At 42.7% G+C, this 19086-nt stretch overlaps 1 protein-coding gene across 2 annotated transcripts in view; it reads left to right on the plus strand.

Annotated features, from left to right (window-relative positions):
* The first annotated feature begins 865 nt into the window (after window positions 1-865).
* The window catches only part of FGFRL1 (fibroblast growth factor receptor like 1), a 245675-nt gene continuing 227454 nt past the window's right edge, over window positions 866-19086 (plus strand). The window contains exons 1-2 of one of the 2 annotated variants that reach the window (XM_075346793.1): window positions 866-1039; window positions 13207-13298. In XM_075346793.1, the coding sequence (XP_075202908.1) occupies window positions 13238-13298 (61 nt within the window). In that variant the 5' untranslated portion in view covers window positions 866-1039; window positions 13207-13237. Of the gene's footprint in view, window positions 1040-9620; window positions 9771-13206; window positions 13299-19086 lie in introns of those variants that run through there. The other variant, XM_075346794.1, reaches the window with a different exon arrangement.

A 19086-nucleotide genomic window follows, 5' to 3' on the forward strand; every position in this document is an offset into this window, starting at 1 on the left:
TTTTCCATGGATGGATTCTGTTCAAACTGTCATGGCCTCATATGATGCAGTTTGGTGATTTTCTTGGCCGACAGACCGCCATCGATGATTTGGATGATGCTGTTTCTCTCGTCTTGGGAAACCTTCTTCATGGCTCCTTGACTTTTCCCCTGGGAATCATCACTGAGCTATTAGGAAATGTGAGAACAGGTTGTAATTAGTAGTATAAGGAAATACAGGAGCAAAACAGTAACAATGCAGAGACAGGACCAGAATCTGCAGAACTAATAATATACTGAATAGTTGGAGGTGACATTTCTGTATGAGATAGCCAAGATGGTTGTCTATAAAATGAAGGTCGTGTCACACTCAAAGCTGTAGAGGATGGAGAGATATGGAGCCTGAAAGTCAAAAATGCAAAACATTGAGACCCTGGCAGCACAGGGGTCTGTCTGGTGATATGGAGTGCAGCCTGGACTGTGCCATGTGGGCAGCAGAGCAGAAATATCTGAGGTTTCGGTGCAGTGTGTCAGTGCAGGTGCCCAGTCTGGAGGACACAGGTGATGTGATGAGGCTTCTCTGGATATTATACAGATCTGAGCAGTCCTGGCCGCCAGGGCCATCAGCTCCGCTCCATCCCCCTCATATACTCCTCTTGTGCTCCGCTGCTCGCTGATTGACGCCCTGTTTGCTCTTCCCCGGGGATCGCTGTACCTTGCGCTCACATTCACACAGCAGCTGCAGCGCGCTAACAGTTAAAGCTCCGAACGCTTTTATTGGCTGCGAAGAAGAGCGGTCTGCGCCGATTGGCTGAAAGTTTTGAAGTGGGCGGGGCTTGTGTTCTTGCGCTGCGGTCCCTGGAATCACAAAGCCTGCGGGGAGCGCACAGCAGCAGCGGCGGCCACAGCGCGGGGATCCCGGGGCTCGGAGTGAGCGGGGCCAGCACTGCACGGCGGGGGCGGAGGAGGCAGGAGCCGGGAGCACCTCACCGCCGGCCGCACGGATATACCATCACATGTGTTACTGCGCGGAGGAGCCGGACTGCACGGACTGCCCGGAGGTGGGTGACCGGCGGCGCCCCCGATACACCGCATCCATCCATACATCACCTCACCATGTGCGGCCGCATCTGCTGGAGGCACCGAGCTCATATACAGCGAGCGGCGGCCACAGCACGGGAAGCGACGAGGACTGCGAGCGGCGATACACCAGATATACCATATACAGCATATACACCATCCACTGCCCCGATATATACACCATATACACCATATACATCATATATACCGTATACACCATATACACCATCCACAGACTGCAACCAGCGATACACCATATATACCATATACACCATCCACTGCCCCGACATATACACCATATACACCATATACATCATATACACCATATACAGCATATATACCATATACAGCATATACATCATATACATCATATACATCATATACATCATATATACCATATACAGCATATACACCATCCACTGCCCCGACATATACACCATATACATCATATACAGCATATACACCATATATACCATCCACTGCCCCGACATATACACCATATACACCATCCACTGCCCCGACATATACACCATATACACCATATACACCATATACATCATATATACCATATACACCATATACATCATCTATACCATATACATCATATATACCATATACACCATATACATCATCTATACCATATACATCATATATACCGTATACACCATATACATCATCTATACCATATACATCATATATACCGTATACACCATATACACCATCCACTGCCCCGACATATACACCATATACACCATATACACCATATACATCATATATACCATATACACCATATACATCATCTATACCATATACATCATATATACCATATACACCATATACATCATCTATACCATATACATCATATATACCGTATACACCATATACATCATCTATACCATATACATCATATATACCGTATACACCATATACATCATCTATACCATATACATCATATATACCATATACACCATATACATCATCTATACCATATACATCATATATACCATATACACCATATACATCATCTATACCATATACATCATATATACCGTATACACCATATACATCATATACACCATATACAGCATATACACCATATACATCATATACAGCATATATACCATATACAGCATATACATCATATACATCATATACACCATATACATCATATACATCATATACACCATATACATCATATACACCATATACATCATATACATCATATACACCATATACATCATATACACCATATACAGCATATATACCATATACAGCATATACATCATATACATCATATACATCATATACATCATATATACCATATACAGCATATACACCATCCACTGCCCCGACATATACACCATATACATCATATACAGCATATACACCATATATACCATCCACTGCCCCGACATATACACCATATACACCATCCACTGCCCCGACATATACACCATATACACCATATACACCATATACATCATATATACCATATACACCATATACATCATCTATACCATATACATCATATATACCATATACACCATATACATCATCTATACCATATACATCATATATACCGTATACACCATATACATCATCTATACCATATACATCATATACACCATCCACCGCCCCGACATATACATCATATATACCGTATACACCATATACACCATCCACTGCCCCGACATATACATCATATATACCGTATACACCATATACACCATCCACTGCCCCGACATATACATCATATATACCATATACACCATATACATCATCTATACCATATACATCATCTATACCATATACACCATATACAGCATATATACACCATCCACAGGCTGCAACCAGCGATACACTATATATACCATATACACCATATATACCATATATACCATCCACATACTGCAACCAGCGATACACTATATATACCATATACACCATATACATCATATACACCATCCACTGCCCCGACATATACATCATATATACCGTATACACCATATACACCATCCACTGCCCCGACATATACATCATATATACCATATACACCATATACATCATCTATACCATATACATCATCTATACCATATGCACCATATATAGACCATCCACTGCCCCGACATATACAGCATATATACACCATCCACAGGCTGCAACCAGCGATACACTATATATACCATATACACCATATATATACCATATATACCATATACACCATATATACACCACATACACCATCCACAGACTGCAACCAGCGATATACCATATATACCATATACACCATATATACCATATACACCATATATACCATATACACCATATATACCATATATACCATATATACCATATACACCATATATATACCATCCACAGACTGCAACCAGCGATACACCATATACACCATCCACTGCCCCAATAATACAGCATATACTCCATCCACTGACTGCAAGCAGTGATACGCCATATACACGATCCGGTGCCTTAACATATACACTATATACACTATCCACTGCCCCAAATATCCCATAACCATAGACTGTAACCATGACATATGACCCGTAGGCTGCAGCCACTAATACCTTAAAAACGACACATAGCTATAGACTGCAGCCACCTATACGCGCCCCACTAATCTATAACATGTCACCCATTGCCCGCTCTACCAAAAACACTGACTCCAAAACCTGACAAACTGAGTGTCCTTTATACCCTAGAAAATAATTGTGACCAGTATATAGGACGCACTACCCATAGGCTATGTGCCCACGCTACAGGATTTACCGCGGATTTACCGCGGATTTTGCCGCGGATTTACCGCGGATTTGCCGAAAATCTGCAGCAGCAGCACTTCCAAGCCATTTCAATGGCATTTTGGAAATGCTGTGCCCATGCTGCGGATTTTTCCGCGGCGGATTTGCCGCGGATTTTGATCCGGAAAAATCTGCAGCATGTCAATTGTTTGGTGCAGATTTGGTGCGGATTTTTGGCTTTGAATGGGGAAAAAAAAAAAAAAAAAATCCGCATCAAAATCCGCGGCAAATCCGCGGTAAATCCGCGGCAAATCCGCGGGTGCGGATTTGCCGCGAAAGTCGCGGATTTTCAGGCAAAAAAATCCGCAGGGACATTCTAGTGTGGGCACATAGCCATAGAATTCCTGTTCTTACAAGTACCCCGCACAGCCACCACTATACAATGTCACGTACCCTACAGACTGCAGCATAGCGGCACTGATCTGTAAGATAACATAGCACCCGTACAGTGCGGCATACAGCGTACAATCACCACTGACCTATAAAGTGACATGGACCCTATAGATTCCCATATAGCTGTGGCAGCTGTCCATACAACGCTCCCTACACCTTAGAACAGAATCCCTACCCTGTCAGATGACATAGAACACTCAGGATCCAATACACCTTGGAATAAAACTTATAGATCACCACTGATCTCCATACTGGCATATACGCTATAGCTGGTTTTATGGCAGCATCAATGAACCCATATACTGTCCCATAAGAAGGATCGCTGACCAGTAAAGAGTGTTACACCCCATAGAAATGAACACAACCGATATAGAGCACTACACGCATCAACACTAACCCACACAGTGTCCACAAACCCACAGTGTCCACAAACCCACAGATTGCCATATGCTCCGTATGGATAACCCATACAATGCCCTACAAGAACGGCTACTACCCCACAAAATGCCCTGTACGTTATTCCTCTCACCTATCAAATGAGCCTCATCCAGCTAGGTCTGTTAACCCACAAAATACCGGACAACAATGGTCGATTACCCAGAATATATCACACTGCACCTAGCTATAGGATTCCAAGGTCCCAACTCACTCAGCGCCCTATAGATGTGTCCATATAGAATGCCCAGGTCACCATATAATAAGAAATGTTACAGTACAGAATGCCCTATAAGACACTCATCTGTGATAAGTGCACCCACAGTAGCCTATAGGACACCTATAGAAGACTTCCGGTACTCGCCAAACCCATTAGCTACTATTATGTTCCCACCAAAAATGAACATCTTATAGGAATCCCCTGTATAAATGCTATAGGGATGCTTTATTATGGTGCATGTGAGATGCTTCCCTGTGGACATCTGTTACCATGTGCCGGGCTACAGATATGTTAAGATTTAACCTGTTATATACAAGTGTATATTATATAAATTCTACATTTGTGAATACAGCCCATAATCTATGTGGTGCCGTAAACAAACAGCCAATAGAGTGCCCTATACAGACAACTCATAGAGTGCCCTATACAGACAACTCATAGAGTGCCCTATACAGACAACTCATAGAATGCCCTATACAGACATTCGATAGAGTGACCTATACAAACATTCGATAGAGTGCCCTATACAGACATTCGATAGAGTGCCCTATACAGACATTCGATAGCGTGCCCTATACAGACATTCGATAGAGTGCCCTATACAGACATTCGATAGAGTGCCCTATACAAACATTCGATAGCGTGCCCTATACAGACATTCGATAGAGTGCCCTATACAAACATTCGATAGCGTGCCCTATACAGACATTCGATAGAGTGCCCTATACAAACATTCAATAGCGTGCCCTATACAGACATTCGATAGAGTGCCCTATACAAACATTCGATAGAGTGCCCTATACAAACATTCGATAGAGTGCCCTATACAGACATTCGATAGAGTGCCCTATACAGACATTCGATAGAGTGCCCTATACAGACATTCGATAGAGTGCCCTATACAGACATTCGATAGAGTGCCCTATACAGACATTCGATAGAGTGCCCTATACAGACATTCGATAGCGTGCCCTACACAGACATTCGATAGAGTGCCCTATACAGACATTCGATAGAGTGCCCTATACAAACATTCGATAGAGTGCCCTATACAAACATTCGATAGAGTGCCCTATACAAACATTCGATAGAGTGCCCTATACAAACATTCGATAGAGTGCCCTATACAAACATTCGATAGAGTGCCCTATACAAACATTCGATAGAGTGCCCTATACAAATATTTGATAGAGTGCCCTATACAAATATTTGATAGAGTGCCCTATACAAATATTTGATAGAGTGCCCTATACAAATATTTGATAGAGTGCCCTATACAAATATTTGATAGAGTGCCCTATACAAATATTTGATAGAGTGCCCTATACAAATATTTGATAGAGTGCCCTATACAAATATTTGATAGAGTGCCCTATACAAATATTTGATAGAGTGCCCTATACAAATATTTGATAGAGTGCCCTATACAGACATTCGATAGAGTGCCCTATACAGACATTCGATAGAGTGCCCTATACAGACATTCGATAGAGTGCCCTATACAGACATTCGATAGAGTGCCCTATACAGACATTCGATAGAGTGCCCTATACAGACATTCGATAGAGTGCCCTATACAGACATTCGATAGAGTGCCCTATACAAACAGCCAATTGAGTGCCCTATACAAACAGCCAATTGAGTGCCCTATACAAACAGCCAATTGAGTGCCCTATACAAACAGCCAAATGAGTGCCCTATACAAACAGCCAATTGAGTGCCCTATACAAACAGCCAATTGAGTGCCCTATACAAACAGCCAATGGAGTGCCCTATACAAACAGCCAATGGAGTGCCCTATACAAACAGCCCATGGAGTGCCCCCTGCAAGCAGCCCATGGAGTGCCCTTTACAGACACCCCTTACCCTCGTGCCCTATAGGAGCCGCCTGTACCCCACAGCACTACCTGTGCAGCCACGTCTTAGAAGAGCACCAGCGCCCCATAGATTTCCTATAAACAGCAGATAAAGTGTACAGTGCCGCACTGTACATAGTTCAAAGGGAATCTTTACAGCATATAATAAGTGACGGCGGCCATATATCTCCCTCGCTGGCCCCTGTATAGCTGCACACAGCCTATGGCGGGTAGTAAAGTGTATGAATGAACGGGACGCACGCCCCTTCGTTACTGGAGCTGTAATTACGCATTTATGTCAGGGCATCGTGTATGGAATTCTTCAGGTCATCGTGGCCGAGTATGTTTAGATGCCAGATTACCAGAATATCGGATTAGTGGAACTCTATGTAGGTCGGTTTCACATGGAGCAATTTTTCTGACTTGTGCCTGTTCGTTCATTGCCCTGTGTGCTCAGATCATGAACCTTGCCCTAAGGTATTGTCATATGTTGGGTTTACGAGTCCGGGACTCTTAAAGTGCAATTTGTGCCGTAGGTTCTTGCAGATGGAAACGTGTCCATCACGTGTAGAGGGATTAGGCAAACCCCAATCACATTGGTGGGACGGATTGGACTTGGATTTTGGTGCTCACTAAATTCGGCACATGTGAACAAAGCCCTAAAAATAGGTCCTTCTTGTTCCGAAAGTCCATGAACCTTGCCCTAAGGTATTGTCACATGTTGGGTTTAAGAGTCCGGGACTCTTAAAGTGCAGTTTGTGCCGCGGCGGCTCTTATGTAGGTTCTTGCAGATGGAATCCGCAGATGGAAACGTGTCCATCACGTGAAGAGGGATTAGAGAAACCCCAATCACATTCGAGGGACGGATTGGACGTGAATTTTGGTGGTCACTAAATTCAGCACATGTGAACAAAGCCCTAAAAATAGGTCCTTCTTGTTCCGTAAGTCCATGAACCTTGCCCTAAGGTATTGGATTTAAGAGTCCGGGACTCTTAAAATGCAGTTTGTGCCGCGGCGGCTCTGTTGTACGTTCTTGTATATGGAAATACATATAAATACAATATATCTCGCAGATGGAAACGTGTCCATCATGTAAAGAGGGATTAGGGAAACCCCAATCACATTGGTGGGTCGGATTGGACGTGAATTTTGGTGGTCATTAAATTTGGCACATGTGAACAGAACCTAGAAATAGGTCCTTCTTGTTCTGTAAGTCCATGAACCCTGCCCTAAGGTATTGTCATATGTTGGGTTTACGAGTCCGGGACCCTTAAAGTGCTGTTGTGCCGCGGCGGCTCTGTTGTAGGTTCTTGCAGATGGAAACGTGTCCATCACGTGAAGAGGGATTAGGGAAACCCCAATCACATTGGTGGGTCGGCTTGGACGTGAATTTTGGTGGTCATTAAATTCGGCACATGTGAACAGAACCTAGAAATAGGTCCTTCTTGTTCTGTAAGTCCATGAACCCAGCCCTAAGGCATTGTCATATGTTGGGTTTACGAGTCCGGGACCCTTAAAGTGCTGTTGTGCCGCGGCGGCTACGCTGTAGGTTCTTCCATATGGAATCTGCAGAACGTCTTCTCTGTGACGTGTCCATCATGTAAAGAGGGATTAGGTAAACCCCTATCAGACTGGTGGGTCGGATTGGACGTGGATTTTGGTGGTCACTAAATTCGGCACATGTGAACAGAACCTAGAAATAGGTCCTTCTTCTTCCGTAAGTCCATATACCCTGCCCTAAGGTATTGTCACATGTTGGGTTTACGAGTCCGGGACCCTTAAAGTGCTGTTGTGCCGCGGCGGCTCTGTTGTAGGTTCTTGCAGATGGAAACGTGTCCATCACGTGAAGAGGGTTTAGGGAAACCCCTATCAGACTGGTGGGTCGGATTGGACATGGATTTTTGTGCTCACTACATTCGGCACATGTGAACAGAACCTAGAAATAGGTCCTTCTTCTTCCGTAAGTCGCTTGTATTTACTTTAAGGCTATGTTCACACACTGCGTTTTTTACCTGCGTTTTTGGTCCGTTTTTGCTGCAGAAATTTCTTGAGAAATTCTTGTAACCTTTCTGCAGACATTCCCCAGCAAAACCTATGGCAAAAAAAAATAGCTGTGCGCACACTGCGTTTTTTTCTTAAGAAAATTCTTTCAGTAGATTTTCTTAAGAAAAAGAATGAGCATGTCACTTCTTTTCTGCAGCTAACTGCGTTATTTGCTATATATAATTGGCACAATAACGCAGGGAGCAACCAGCGGTAAAAACGCACCAAAAACGGACCGAAAACGCGGCAAAAACGCACCGAAAACACGGCAAAAACGCAGGTGCGTTTTTGGTGCGTTTTTTAACACAGGTGCACTCTTAAGAAATTTCTTAAGAAAAATCATTTTTCTAGTGTGAACATAGCCTAAACCTGCCAGAATGTGATATTTTGACTGAGGGCGATACACAAGTGTCCTGTGTTCCCCGGGAGCCCCCCAGCCCGGACTCTACCCACTGAATGCAGCTTTTCATTCTCAGCCCATCAATGTGACTGCGCCGTATAGGAAGTAGAGCACGTGGCCAGTGTGGATCAGCGGATTAACCCCTTAGGCTATTGTTTTTTGGCTGACGAGGGGTTAAGAGCCCCCTCCTCCGCCGCCTCCTCCTCGTTTTTTTTTTTTTTTTTGCTAAATTTGTCTTCCAGATTGTAGGTGTAATTATTTAACTTGTTGGAATCAATACGAGGATTGTTGTGTGTCCCCGGGGTGCGAAGCGTTTACAAGAGCCAGGAATGCGGACACTGTTTAGAGAGCGAGAGTTTAGCCGTGTACTTGGCTGCAATTAATGCGCACCTCTGGGCTGTTTGTGCAACGCGTTTGTAAATCGTGACGCCCTTTGACACGCGCGGCGTGGGATTCACGGGCGGAGGAGAGGCTCGCGGTGTCGCTTGTGCGGACGGGGACAGATTATTGTCAGCTGCTCAGAGTGCAAGCTCTTCTGCCCAGGACTAGGTAATGAGGAATGAAAAGAATAAGTGCGGTGATGCAAGTAACATACGAGGCAGAATAACCCCACTTATCATTATTAGGCCATGTTCACATGTAGCGTAAAGGCTGCATTTTTCCTTTATTTTTCTGTGCAGAAAATCTACGGCATTTAACTATCAAAGCAAAGTGGATGTGATTTCAATGCAACTCATTCCCACTGTGTGATTACAGCCGTGTTCACACATGACGTAAATGCAGTTTTTTTTTTTTTTATCTACTTGCTTACTGCAGGTGTCTGCGTCTTCTCTGATTTTTGCTTCTTTTTATCTACTTGCTTTTTGTAGTTGTCTGCATCTTCTATGATACTTTTTATCTACTTGCTTTGTGTCGGTGTCTGCGTCTTCTCTGATTATTGCTTTTTGCTACTTTTTATCTACTTGCTTACTGCAGGTGTCTGTATCTTCTCTGATTATTGCGTTTTTACTACTTTTTATCTACTTGCTTTGTGTCGGTGTGTGCGTCTTCTCTGATTATTGCGTTTTTGCTACGTTTTTATCTACTTGCTTACTGCAGGTGTCTTTGTCTTCTCTGATTATTACATTTTTGCTGCTTTTTATCTACTTGCCTTTTGTAAGTGTCTATCTTCTCTGATTATTGCGTTTTTGCTGCTTTTTATCTACTTGCTTTTTGTAAGTGTCTGTATCTTCTCTGATTATTGCGTTTTTGCTGCTTTTTATCTACTTGCTTTTTGTCGGTGTCTGCGTCCTCTCTGATTATTGCATTTTTGCTACTTTTTATCTACTTGCTTTTTGTTGGTGTCTGCATCTTTTCTGATTATTGCGTTTTTGCTGCTTTTTATCTACTTGCTTTTTGTCAGTGTCTGCGTCTTCTCTGATTATTGCGTTTTTGCTGCTTTTTATCTACTTGCTTTTTGTCAGTGTCTGCGTCTTCTCTGATTATTGCGTTTTTGCTGCTTTTTATCTACTTGCTTCCTGCAGACATCTACGTCTTCTCTGATAATTGTATTTTTGCTGCTTTTTATCTACTTGCTTTCTGCAGGTGTTTGCGTCTTCTCTGATTATTGCATTTTTGTTGCTTTTTATCTACTTGCTTACTGTAGTTGTCTGCGTCTTCTCTAATTATTGTGTTTTTGCTACTTTTTATCTATTTGCTTTTTGTCGGTGTCTGCGTCTTCTCTGAATATTGCGTTTTTGCTGCTTTTTATCTACTTGCTTACTGCAGACATCTGCGTCTTCTGATTATTGCATTTTTGTTGCTTTTTATCTACTTGCTTCCTGCAGGTGTCTGCATCTTCTCTGATTATTGCATTTTTGTTGCTTTTTATCTACTTGCTTCCTGCAGGCGTCTGCATCTTCTCTATTTGTTGTGTTTCTGCAGCTTTTTACCTCCTGCTTTTTGTCTACTTGCTTCTTGCAGGCTTCTCCGTCTTCCCTGATTATTGCATTTTTGCTGCTGTTTAGCTACCTACTTCCTGCAGACATCTATATCTTCTGACTATTGCGTCTTTGCTGCTTTTTTTTTTATTCCTGCTGCTTTTAATCTACCTGTTTGTTGCAGGCGTCTCCGTCTTCTCTGATTTTTGCTGCTTTTTATCTACTTGCTTACTGCAGGCGTCTGTGTGGCCTCTGATGATTGCATTTCTGCTGCTTTTTATCTACTTGCTTCCTGCAGGTGTCTCTGTCTTCTCTGATTATTGTGTTTTTGCTACTTTTTATCTACTTGGAATTGATGGCGCTATAATAATAATAAAATACTTGCTTACTGCCGGTGTCTGCGTCTTCTCTGATTATTGCGTTTTTGCTGCTTTTTATCTACTTGCTTTTTGTAAGTGTCTGTATCTTCTCTGATTATTGCGTTTTTGCTGCTTTTTATCTACTTGCTTTTTGTCGGTGAAAAAACTACGTTTTTCCTGTTGCTTTTTAACTACTTGCTTACTGCAGATGTCTCTGTCTTCTCTTCTTATTGCACTTTTGCTGATTTTTATCTACTTGCTTCTTGCAAGTATCTACGTTTTCTATGATTATTGCGTTTTTGCTGCTTTTTTTCCCTGCTGCTTTTTATCTACTTGCTTCCAGCAGGCGTCTCCGTCTTCTCTGATTATTGCGTTTTAGCTGCTTTTTTTCCCTGCTGTTTTGTATCCACTTGCTTCTTGTAGACGCCTGCATCTTCTCTGATTATTGTGTTTTTGCTGCTGTTTTATGCGTTTTCCCCCTTTTATTTCAGTGCGTAAGGCCCTGTGCGCACGCTGCGGATTTCCCCCGTGGAATTGCCGCGGATTTCGCTGCAGAAATGCTGCAGAAAATGTTTATAACATTTCTGCAGTCCTTCTCTAGCGAAATCTATGGGGATTAAAAAAAGCTGTGCGCACGCTGCGTTTTTTTTTTTGTCCCTGCGGATTTACCCGCGGAATTTCCGCTGCGGAATTAATGAGCATGTCACTTCTTTTCTGCAGGTTCCTGCGGTTTTTTTTGCCATTAATTATTGGTAGAAAACCGCAGGGACCAACCTGTGGCAAAACCGCAGAAATTCCGCTCCAAATCCGCACCAAAATCCGGCAAAACCGCTTGTGGATTTCGGTGCAGTTTTGGTGCGTTTTTTTACCGCAGGTGTGGAATTCTTTCACAGGGTCCGGTTTTCCCTTAAGAAAAAGTCATTTTCTAGTGCGCACATGGCCTTAAGGCTTTTATTCTGCACCTAAAAACATAACTGCACTTTTTCCAGATTCACATAGAAGCCTACAGAGAGGAAAAAAAGGCTCCAAAACCGCACCGATCATCAGTGGACTTGAATTTTCCTAAAATCTCATCCACTCTGATTGTGTGTAATTTATTCCGCAGATTTCTGGCCATAACTTGTGTTTTTTATGCATCAAAAATTAAGTAGGATATTTGGAGTTTTTTTCACACTACTGGCAAGAAAACCCTAGCATTTTTGAGTAGTTTTTCATGCTTTTTTTTTTTTTATCTTTTTCATGTTTTAGTTTGTGTACCTTCACCTCAAAACCTCTAAAGAACAAAAACACTGAAAAAATTGATATTATGCTTTGAAAAAAAATCCCATTGCAGCTTAAAAACAAATATAAAGAAGAAAACGCATAATGTGAACGAGATTTAAAAACTAATGTTGTTACTATAAAAAGTACGGCAAAAAATCACCGCAGAAAAAAAATAAATTTGCTACGTGTGAAGAAGTCCTTATTATTTTTAGCTTTTTATAGCAACTAATGAGAATCTTGCTTTGACTTTTCCCGATCGGATTGCTCAGTGCTAGTCTACCAGTGGAGGTGCCCTTTAAGTTGATTTTTTTTTACCTTTTTTTTTTTTTTTTTTTTTTTTATTTTTTTTTATTTTTAAAGATTTTGCTTATTGAAGACTTTTACTGGAAAATATTATATTCAGATGTTTTTAATTTTTTTAATTTTTTTTTTGTTATATTTTAGGCATTTGAAAGACTTTCGTTAGCGCTTCAACATGGAATTCCAGTTCGCTTTCCTTATTATTGGACTAATTGCGTTTTGCGACTCTGCGAGAGGTAAGAGCGATGGCTGTAAATACGACCGGCGTAATGTATGGAAAAATGGACCACAATATCCAATCAGATTGCAGCTTTTATTCTTCCATTGCTGGTTAAAAATTTGCTATGATTAACATTGAATGTTGCACGTGAAACGCGTCAGATTTTCATTTTTTTTCTTCTCTGTGGTTTTTAATGGATGGATTAAAAGTTGAATTGTTTTCCACCGGATGGAAGTGCTGAATGTCACCTTTTCTTCTTAAAAAAAATTAAAGCTTTTAGCTGATTGGTCGCTATAGACAATATCTGCATATTTATCTTCCAATGGACTTACACTGTCACTTAAAGTGTTACCGTCGTTTTAATTTTTATTTCATAAAATAATATGAAAGTAACCAACTCTGTAATGTATCTTATCAGAGAAATCTGCTTCTTTCTCCTCTTTCATTCACAATTTGTGGGTAATATCTGTATTCAGTGAAGGTAGACTATCTCATTACTGAGATAGGAGATGACAATTGGTGCTTTTAATGTTCTATGGCGGTGGAGGAGCGAGAGGCGGAGGAGGGGGGAGCGAGAGGCGGAGGAGGGAGGGAGCGAGAGGCGGAGGAGGGAGGGAGCGAGAGGCGGAGGAGGGAGGGAGCGAGAGGCGGAGGAGGGAGGGAGGGAGAGGCGGAGGAGGGAGGGAGCGAGAGGCGGAGGAGGGAGGGAGCGAGAGGCGGAGGAGGGAGGGAGCGAGAGGCGGAGGAGGGAGGGAGCGAGAGGCGGAGGAGGGAGGGAGCGAGAGGCGGAGGAGGGAGGGAGGGAGAGGCGGAGGAGGGAGGGACCGAGAGGCGGAGGAGGGAGGGACCGAGAGGCGGAGGAGGGAGGGAGCGAGAGGCGGAGGAGGGAGGGAGCGAGAGGCGGAGGGAGGAGCGAGAGGCGGAGGGGGGAGCGAGAGGCGGAGGGGGGAGCGAGAGGCGGAGGGGGGAGCGAGAGGCGGAGGGGGGAGCGAGAGGCGGAGGGGGGAGCGAGAGGCGGAGGAGGGAGGGAGCGAGAGGCGGAGGAGGGAGGGAGCGAGAGGCGGAGGGGGGAGCGAGAGGCAGAGGGGGGAGCGAGAGGCGGAGGAGGGAGGGAGCGAGAGGCGGAGGAGGGAGGGAGCGAGAGGCGGAGGAGGGAGGGAGCAAGAGGCGGAGGGGGGAGCGAGAGGCGGAGGGGGGAGCGAGAGGCGGACGGAGGAGCGAGAGGCGGAGGGAGAAGCGAGAGGCGGAGGGGGGGAGCGAGAGGCAGAGGAGGGAGGGAGCGAGAGGAGGAGGGGGGAGCGAGAGGTGGAGGAGGGAGGGAGCGAGAGGTGGAGGAGGGAGGGAGCGAGAGGCGGAGGAGGGGGCGAGAGGCGGAGGAGGGAGAGAGCGAGAGGCGGAGGAGGGAGGGAGGGAGAGGCGGAGGAGGGAGGGAGGGAGAGGCGGAGGAGGGAGGGAGGGAGAGGCGGAGGAGGGAGGAGCGAGAGGCGGAGGAGGGAGGGAGGGAGAGGCGGAGGAGGGAGGGAGCGAGAGGCGGAGGGGGGAGGGAGGGAGAGGCGGAGGAGGGAGGGAGGGAGAGGCGGAGGAGGGAGGGAGCGAGAGGTGGAGGAGGGAGGGAGCGAGAGGCGGAGGAGGGGGCGAGAGGCGGAGGAGGGAGAGAGCGAGAGGCGGAGGAGGGAGGGAGGGAGAGGCGGAGGAGGGAGGAGCGAGAGGCGGAGGAGGGAGGGAGGGAGAGGCGGAGGAGGGAGGGAGCGAGAGGCGGAGGGGGGAGGGAGGGAGAGGCGGAGGAGGGAGGGAGGGAGAGGCGGAGGAGGGAGGGAGGGAGAGGCGGAGGAGGGAGGGAGCGAGAGGCGGAGGGGGGAGGGAGGGAGAGGCGGAGGAGGGAGGGAGGGAGAGGCGGAGGAGGGAGGGAGCGAGAGGCGGAGGAGGGAGCGAGAGGCGGAGGAGGGAGGGAGCGAGAGGAGGAGGAGGGAGGGAGCGAGAGGAGGAGGAGGGAGGGAGCGAGAGGAGGAGGAGGAGGAGGGAGGGAGCGAGAGGAGGAGGAGGAGGGAGGGAACGAGAGGAGGAGGAGGGAGGGAGCGAGAGGAGGAGGAGGGAGGGGGGGAGAGGCGGAGGAGGGAGGGAGCGAGAGGAGGAGGAGGGAGGGAGGGAGGGAGGGAGAGGCGGAGGAGGGAGGGAGCGAGAGGCGGAGGAGGGAGGGAGCGAGAGGCGGAGGAGGGAGGGAGCGAGAGGCCGACAGACATTCTGCAGCAAGTTCTCCTGAAATAACAATTACACTTTAAGACAATGTTTATTCATATAGCTAGCTATTTCTGGTAATTTCCTTTTGAAATAGTTCTCCTGATATAGCCATGTCTCTTACCTCATGTGCAGGACATTGCAGCTTAAGTATCCATAGTTACAACCACGAGCAACTAACTGTCATAATGTGATTGGATGTAAACAGTGTGACCTAAGCTGCAATGCCCTGCACATGAGGTTAGAGACATAGCTAATCAGGAGAACTATACTACATTTCTAATTGGAGGTCTTTGCTAATATTATTATTATTACACCTACTATATGATAAGATGGGATATTGGAGATGGGAATAGCCTTGTTCTTTGCTTATGGTTTAAGTCTCATATAATGTGTGTAAGTCAATGCAGAGAATGCACTTGTGATATTGCCTTGAGACTAGTGATTATTTTTTTCATATCACTCTGAATGTAAAGAAGAATGTGAAGAATGTTTTCATTCATAGACGGCATGCAAAGATCCTAAAAAAACATGAAAACTTTAAAAACAAAGTCTAGGTAAAAAGTTGGATAACTTTTCTTATAGTGTGATCACAATGTTTAAAAGTAAAAGGGGGCAATCATTTTTGCATCCGGTGTTGAACAGATTAATGCCCCTCTAAGGCTTTGTTCACACTGAGTTTTTCAAGCAGAACCAGCTTCGGGAAACGCTCCTTTTTTTGGCGAGTTTTTGGAGGAGTTTTTCCTTCCCATAACGTTCATGACAAGGTTCTAAAAAGTTTTGTAAAAGTTTTTTTTTTTAATTTTTTTAAAAATTTTTTTTATTTAAGCATGTTGTTTTCTCGCAGGCTTTTGATTGGACAGTGACCATTTTGGAGCGGATTCCAGATTCCATCAGTATCTGCTTCAAAGACGTGATGGGCAATTTTTCAAAACCTTGTCAGAAAAATAAAAAAAAAATAAAAAAAAATGAAACATAATATAAAATATATATATATATATATATATATATATATATATATATATATATAAATAATAAATAAAAAAATAAAAAAAAAATTAAACATAATATAAAATATATATATAAATAATAAATAAAAAAAAAAAAAAAAAAATTAAACATAATATAAAATATATATATAAAATATATATATAAATAAATAAAAAAATGTAAAAAAAAATTAAACATAATATAAAATATATATATATAAATAATAAATAAAAAAAATTAAAATTAAACATAATATAAAATATATATATAAAATATATATAAATAATAAATAAAAAAAATTAAAAAAAATATAAAATATATATAATATATATATATAAATAATAAATAAAAGAAATAAACATAATATAAAATATATATATATATAAAATATATATAAATAATAAATAAAATAAAAAAATAAACATAATATAAAATATATATATAAAATATATATAAATAATAAATAAAAATAAAAAAATTAAACATAATATAAAATATATATATAAATAATAAATAAAAAAAATTAAACATAATATAAAATATATAAAATATATATAAATAAATAAAAAAAATAAAAAAAATTAAACATAATATAAAATATATATATATATATAAATAATAAATAAAAAAAAATAAAAATTAAACATAATATAAAATATATATATAAAATATATATAAATAATAAATAAAAAAAATTAAAAAAAATAATTATAATATAAAATATATATATAAAATATATATAAATAATAAATAAAAAAAACACTAAAAACTCCTATGAATAGCAGTTGAAAAGTGAATTTCCCATTAAAATCAATAAGGCCCTGTGCGCACACTGCGTTTTTTTTCCGCGGATTCGCCGCGGTTTTTGCTGCCGAAAAGTTGCAGTTTTTATTCATAAAGTTCATGCAGTCCTTCCCCAGCAAAATCTATGAGAAATCTAAAATGCTGTGCGCACACTGCGTTTTTTTTTTTCCTATAGGTTTTGCTGCAGAATTTCTGCAGCAAAAAGAAGCATGTCACTTCTTTTCTGCAGGTACCTGCGGTTTTGCCATGGTTAAAAAAAAAAAAAACAAAAAACGGCAAAACCGCATGCGGATTTTGGGTGCATTTTTTTTGCCACGGGTGTGGAATTCTGCCAGAGGGTGCGGATTTTGCTTAAGAAACTCATCTTCTCAGTGCGCACAGACCCTAAGACAAGTTTTCCAAGCATTTTTAATAAAAAAAAACCCTGTGGGAATATAGTTTCTGATTTTGTTAAAAAAAAGTTTTTTTCCGGTGCGGAATCTCTCCAAAATCTGCCTTTAAAAATGGCTTAAAACATGATTGAAACACCATTTTTTTTTTTTCATTTCAATGCCAATTTAGTAGATTTTTTTTTCCTTTTTGTCTAGATTTCTGTACTAGAATTTTTGTTGTTATCAGTTCTTATCACATAAATGCCCCTTTAATGGGGTTTTAACAGTTCCCAATGCTGGAGATAATGAATCTGCTCCACTAATGGATGCATCAGAAGAAGCTTTAATCCCCTTTTGTTTTTTTTTCTGGGTAAAGCAAACAAACAATCTTGTCGTCCCCCCCCCCAAGTGTGAATTGTGACGCTCCCGGGGTGCGGCTCCTTTGTTATCACTGTCTCAGGATAATGGCAGCTGCTTAAGAGATCACTTCGTTATCACGAGGAAGCCGGACACTAAGTGCTTTACGACCTTTTAAGAAATTGTCCACAGGGGAATAGATTGTAGGGTTTGTGATGTGTTAAATGGCTGCTCCCATGTACAGAAGCTTATAGGACACTGTTGAGTTTGGGTCTGGAGACTGGTTGGTCCGGACAGCGCTGTTCATAGGCAGATTATATGAGACTGTTGAGTTTGGGTCTGGAGACTGGTTGGTCCGGACAGCGCTGTTCATAGGCAGATTATATGAGACTGTTGAGTTTGGGTCTGGAGACTGGTTGGTCTGGACAGCGCTGTTCGTAGTCAGATTATATGAGACTGTTGAGTTTGTGTCAGGAGACTGGACAGCGCTGTCCAGACCAGAAAGTCTCCTGACACAAACTCAACAGTCTCATATAATCTGACTACGGACAGTGCTGTCCGGACCAGCCATAGTCTGATTATATGAGACTGTTGAGTTTGGGTCAGGAGACTCTCTGGTCCGGACAGCGCTGTTCGTAGTCAGATTATATGAGACTATTGAGTTTGGGTCGGGAGACTCTCTAGTCTGGACAGCGCTGTTCGTAGTCAGATTATATGAGACTGTTGATTTTGGGTCAGGAGACTCTCTAGTCTGGACAGCACTGTTCGTAGTCAGTCAGATTATATGAGACTGTTGAGTTTGGGTCGGGAGATCGGCTGGTCCGGACAGCGCTGTTCATAGTCAGATTATATGAGACTATTGATTTTGGGTCGGGAGACTCTCTGGTCTGGACAGCACTGTTCATAGTCAGTCAGATTATATGAGACTGTTGAGTTTGGATCGGGAGATCGGCTGGTCCGGACAGCGCTGTTCATAGTCAGATTATATGATGCTGTTGAGTTTGGGTCAGGAGACTGGCTGGTCCATACAGCGCTGTTCGTAGTCAG

This window comes from Anomaloglossus baeobatrachus, chromosome 1 (assembly GCF_048569485.1).
Source record: "Anomaloglossus baeobatrachus isolate aAnoBae1 chromosome 1, aAnoBae1.hap1, whole genome shotgun sequence".
In the NCBI taxonomy this organism is placed as follows: domain Eukaryota; kingdom Metazoa; phylum Chordata; class Amphibia; order Anura; family Aromobatidae; genus Anomaloglossus; species Anomaloglossus baeobatrachus.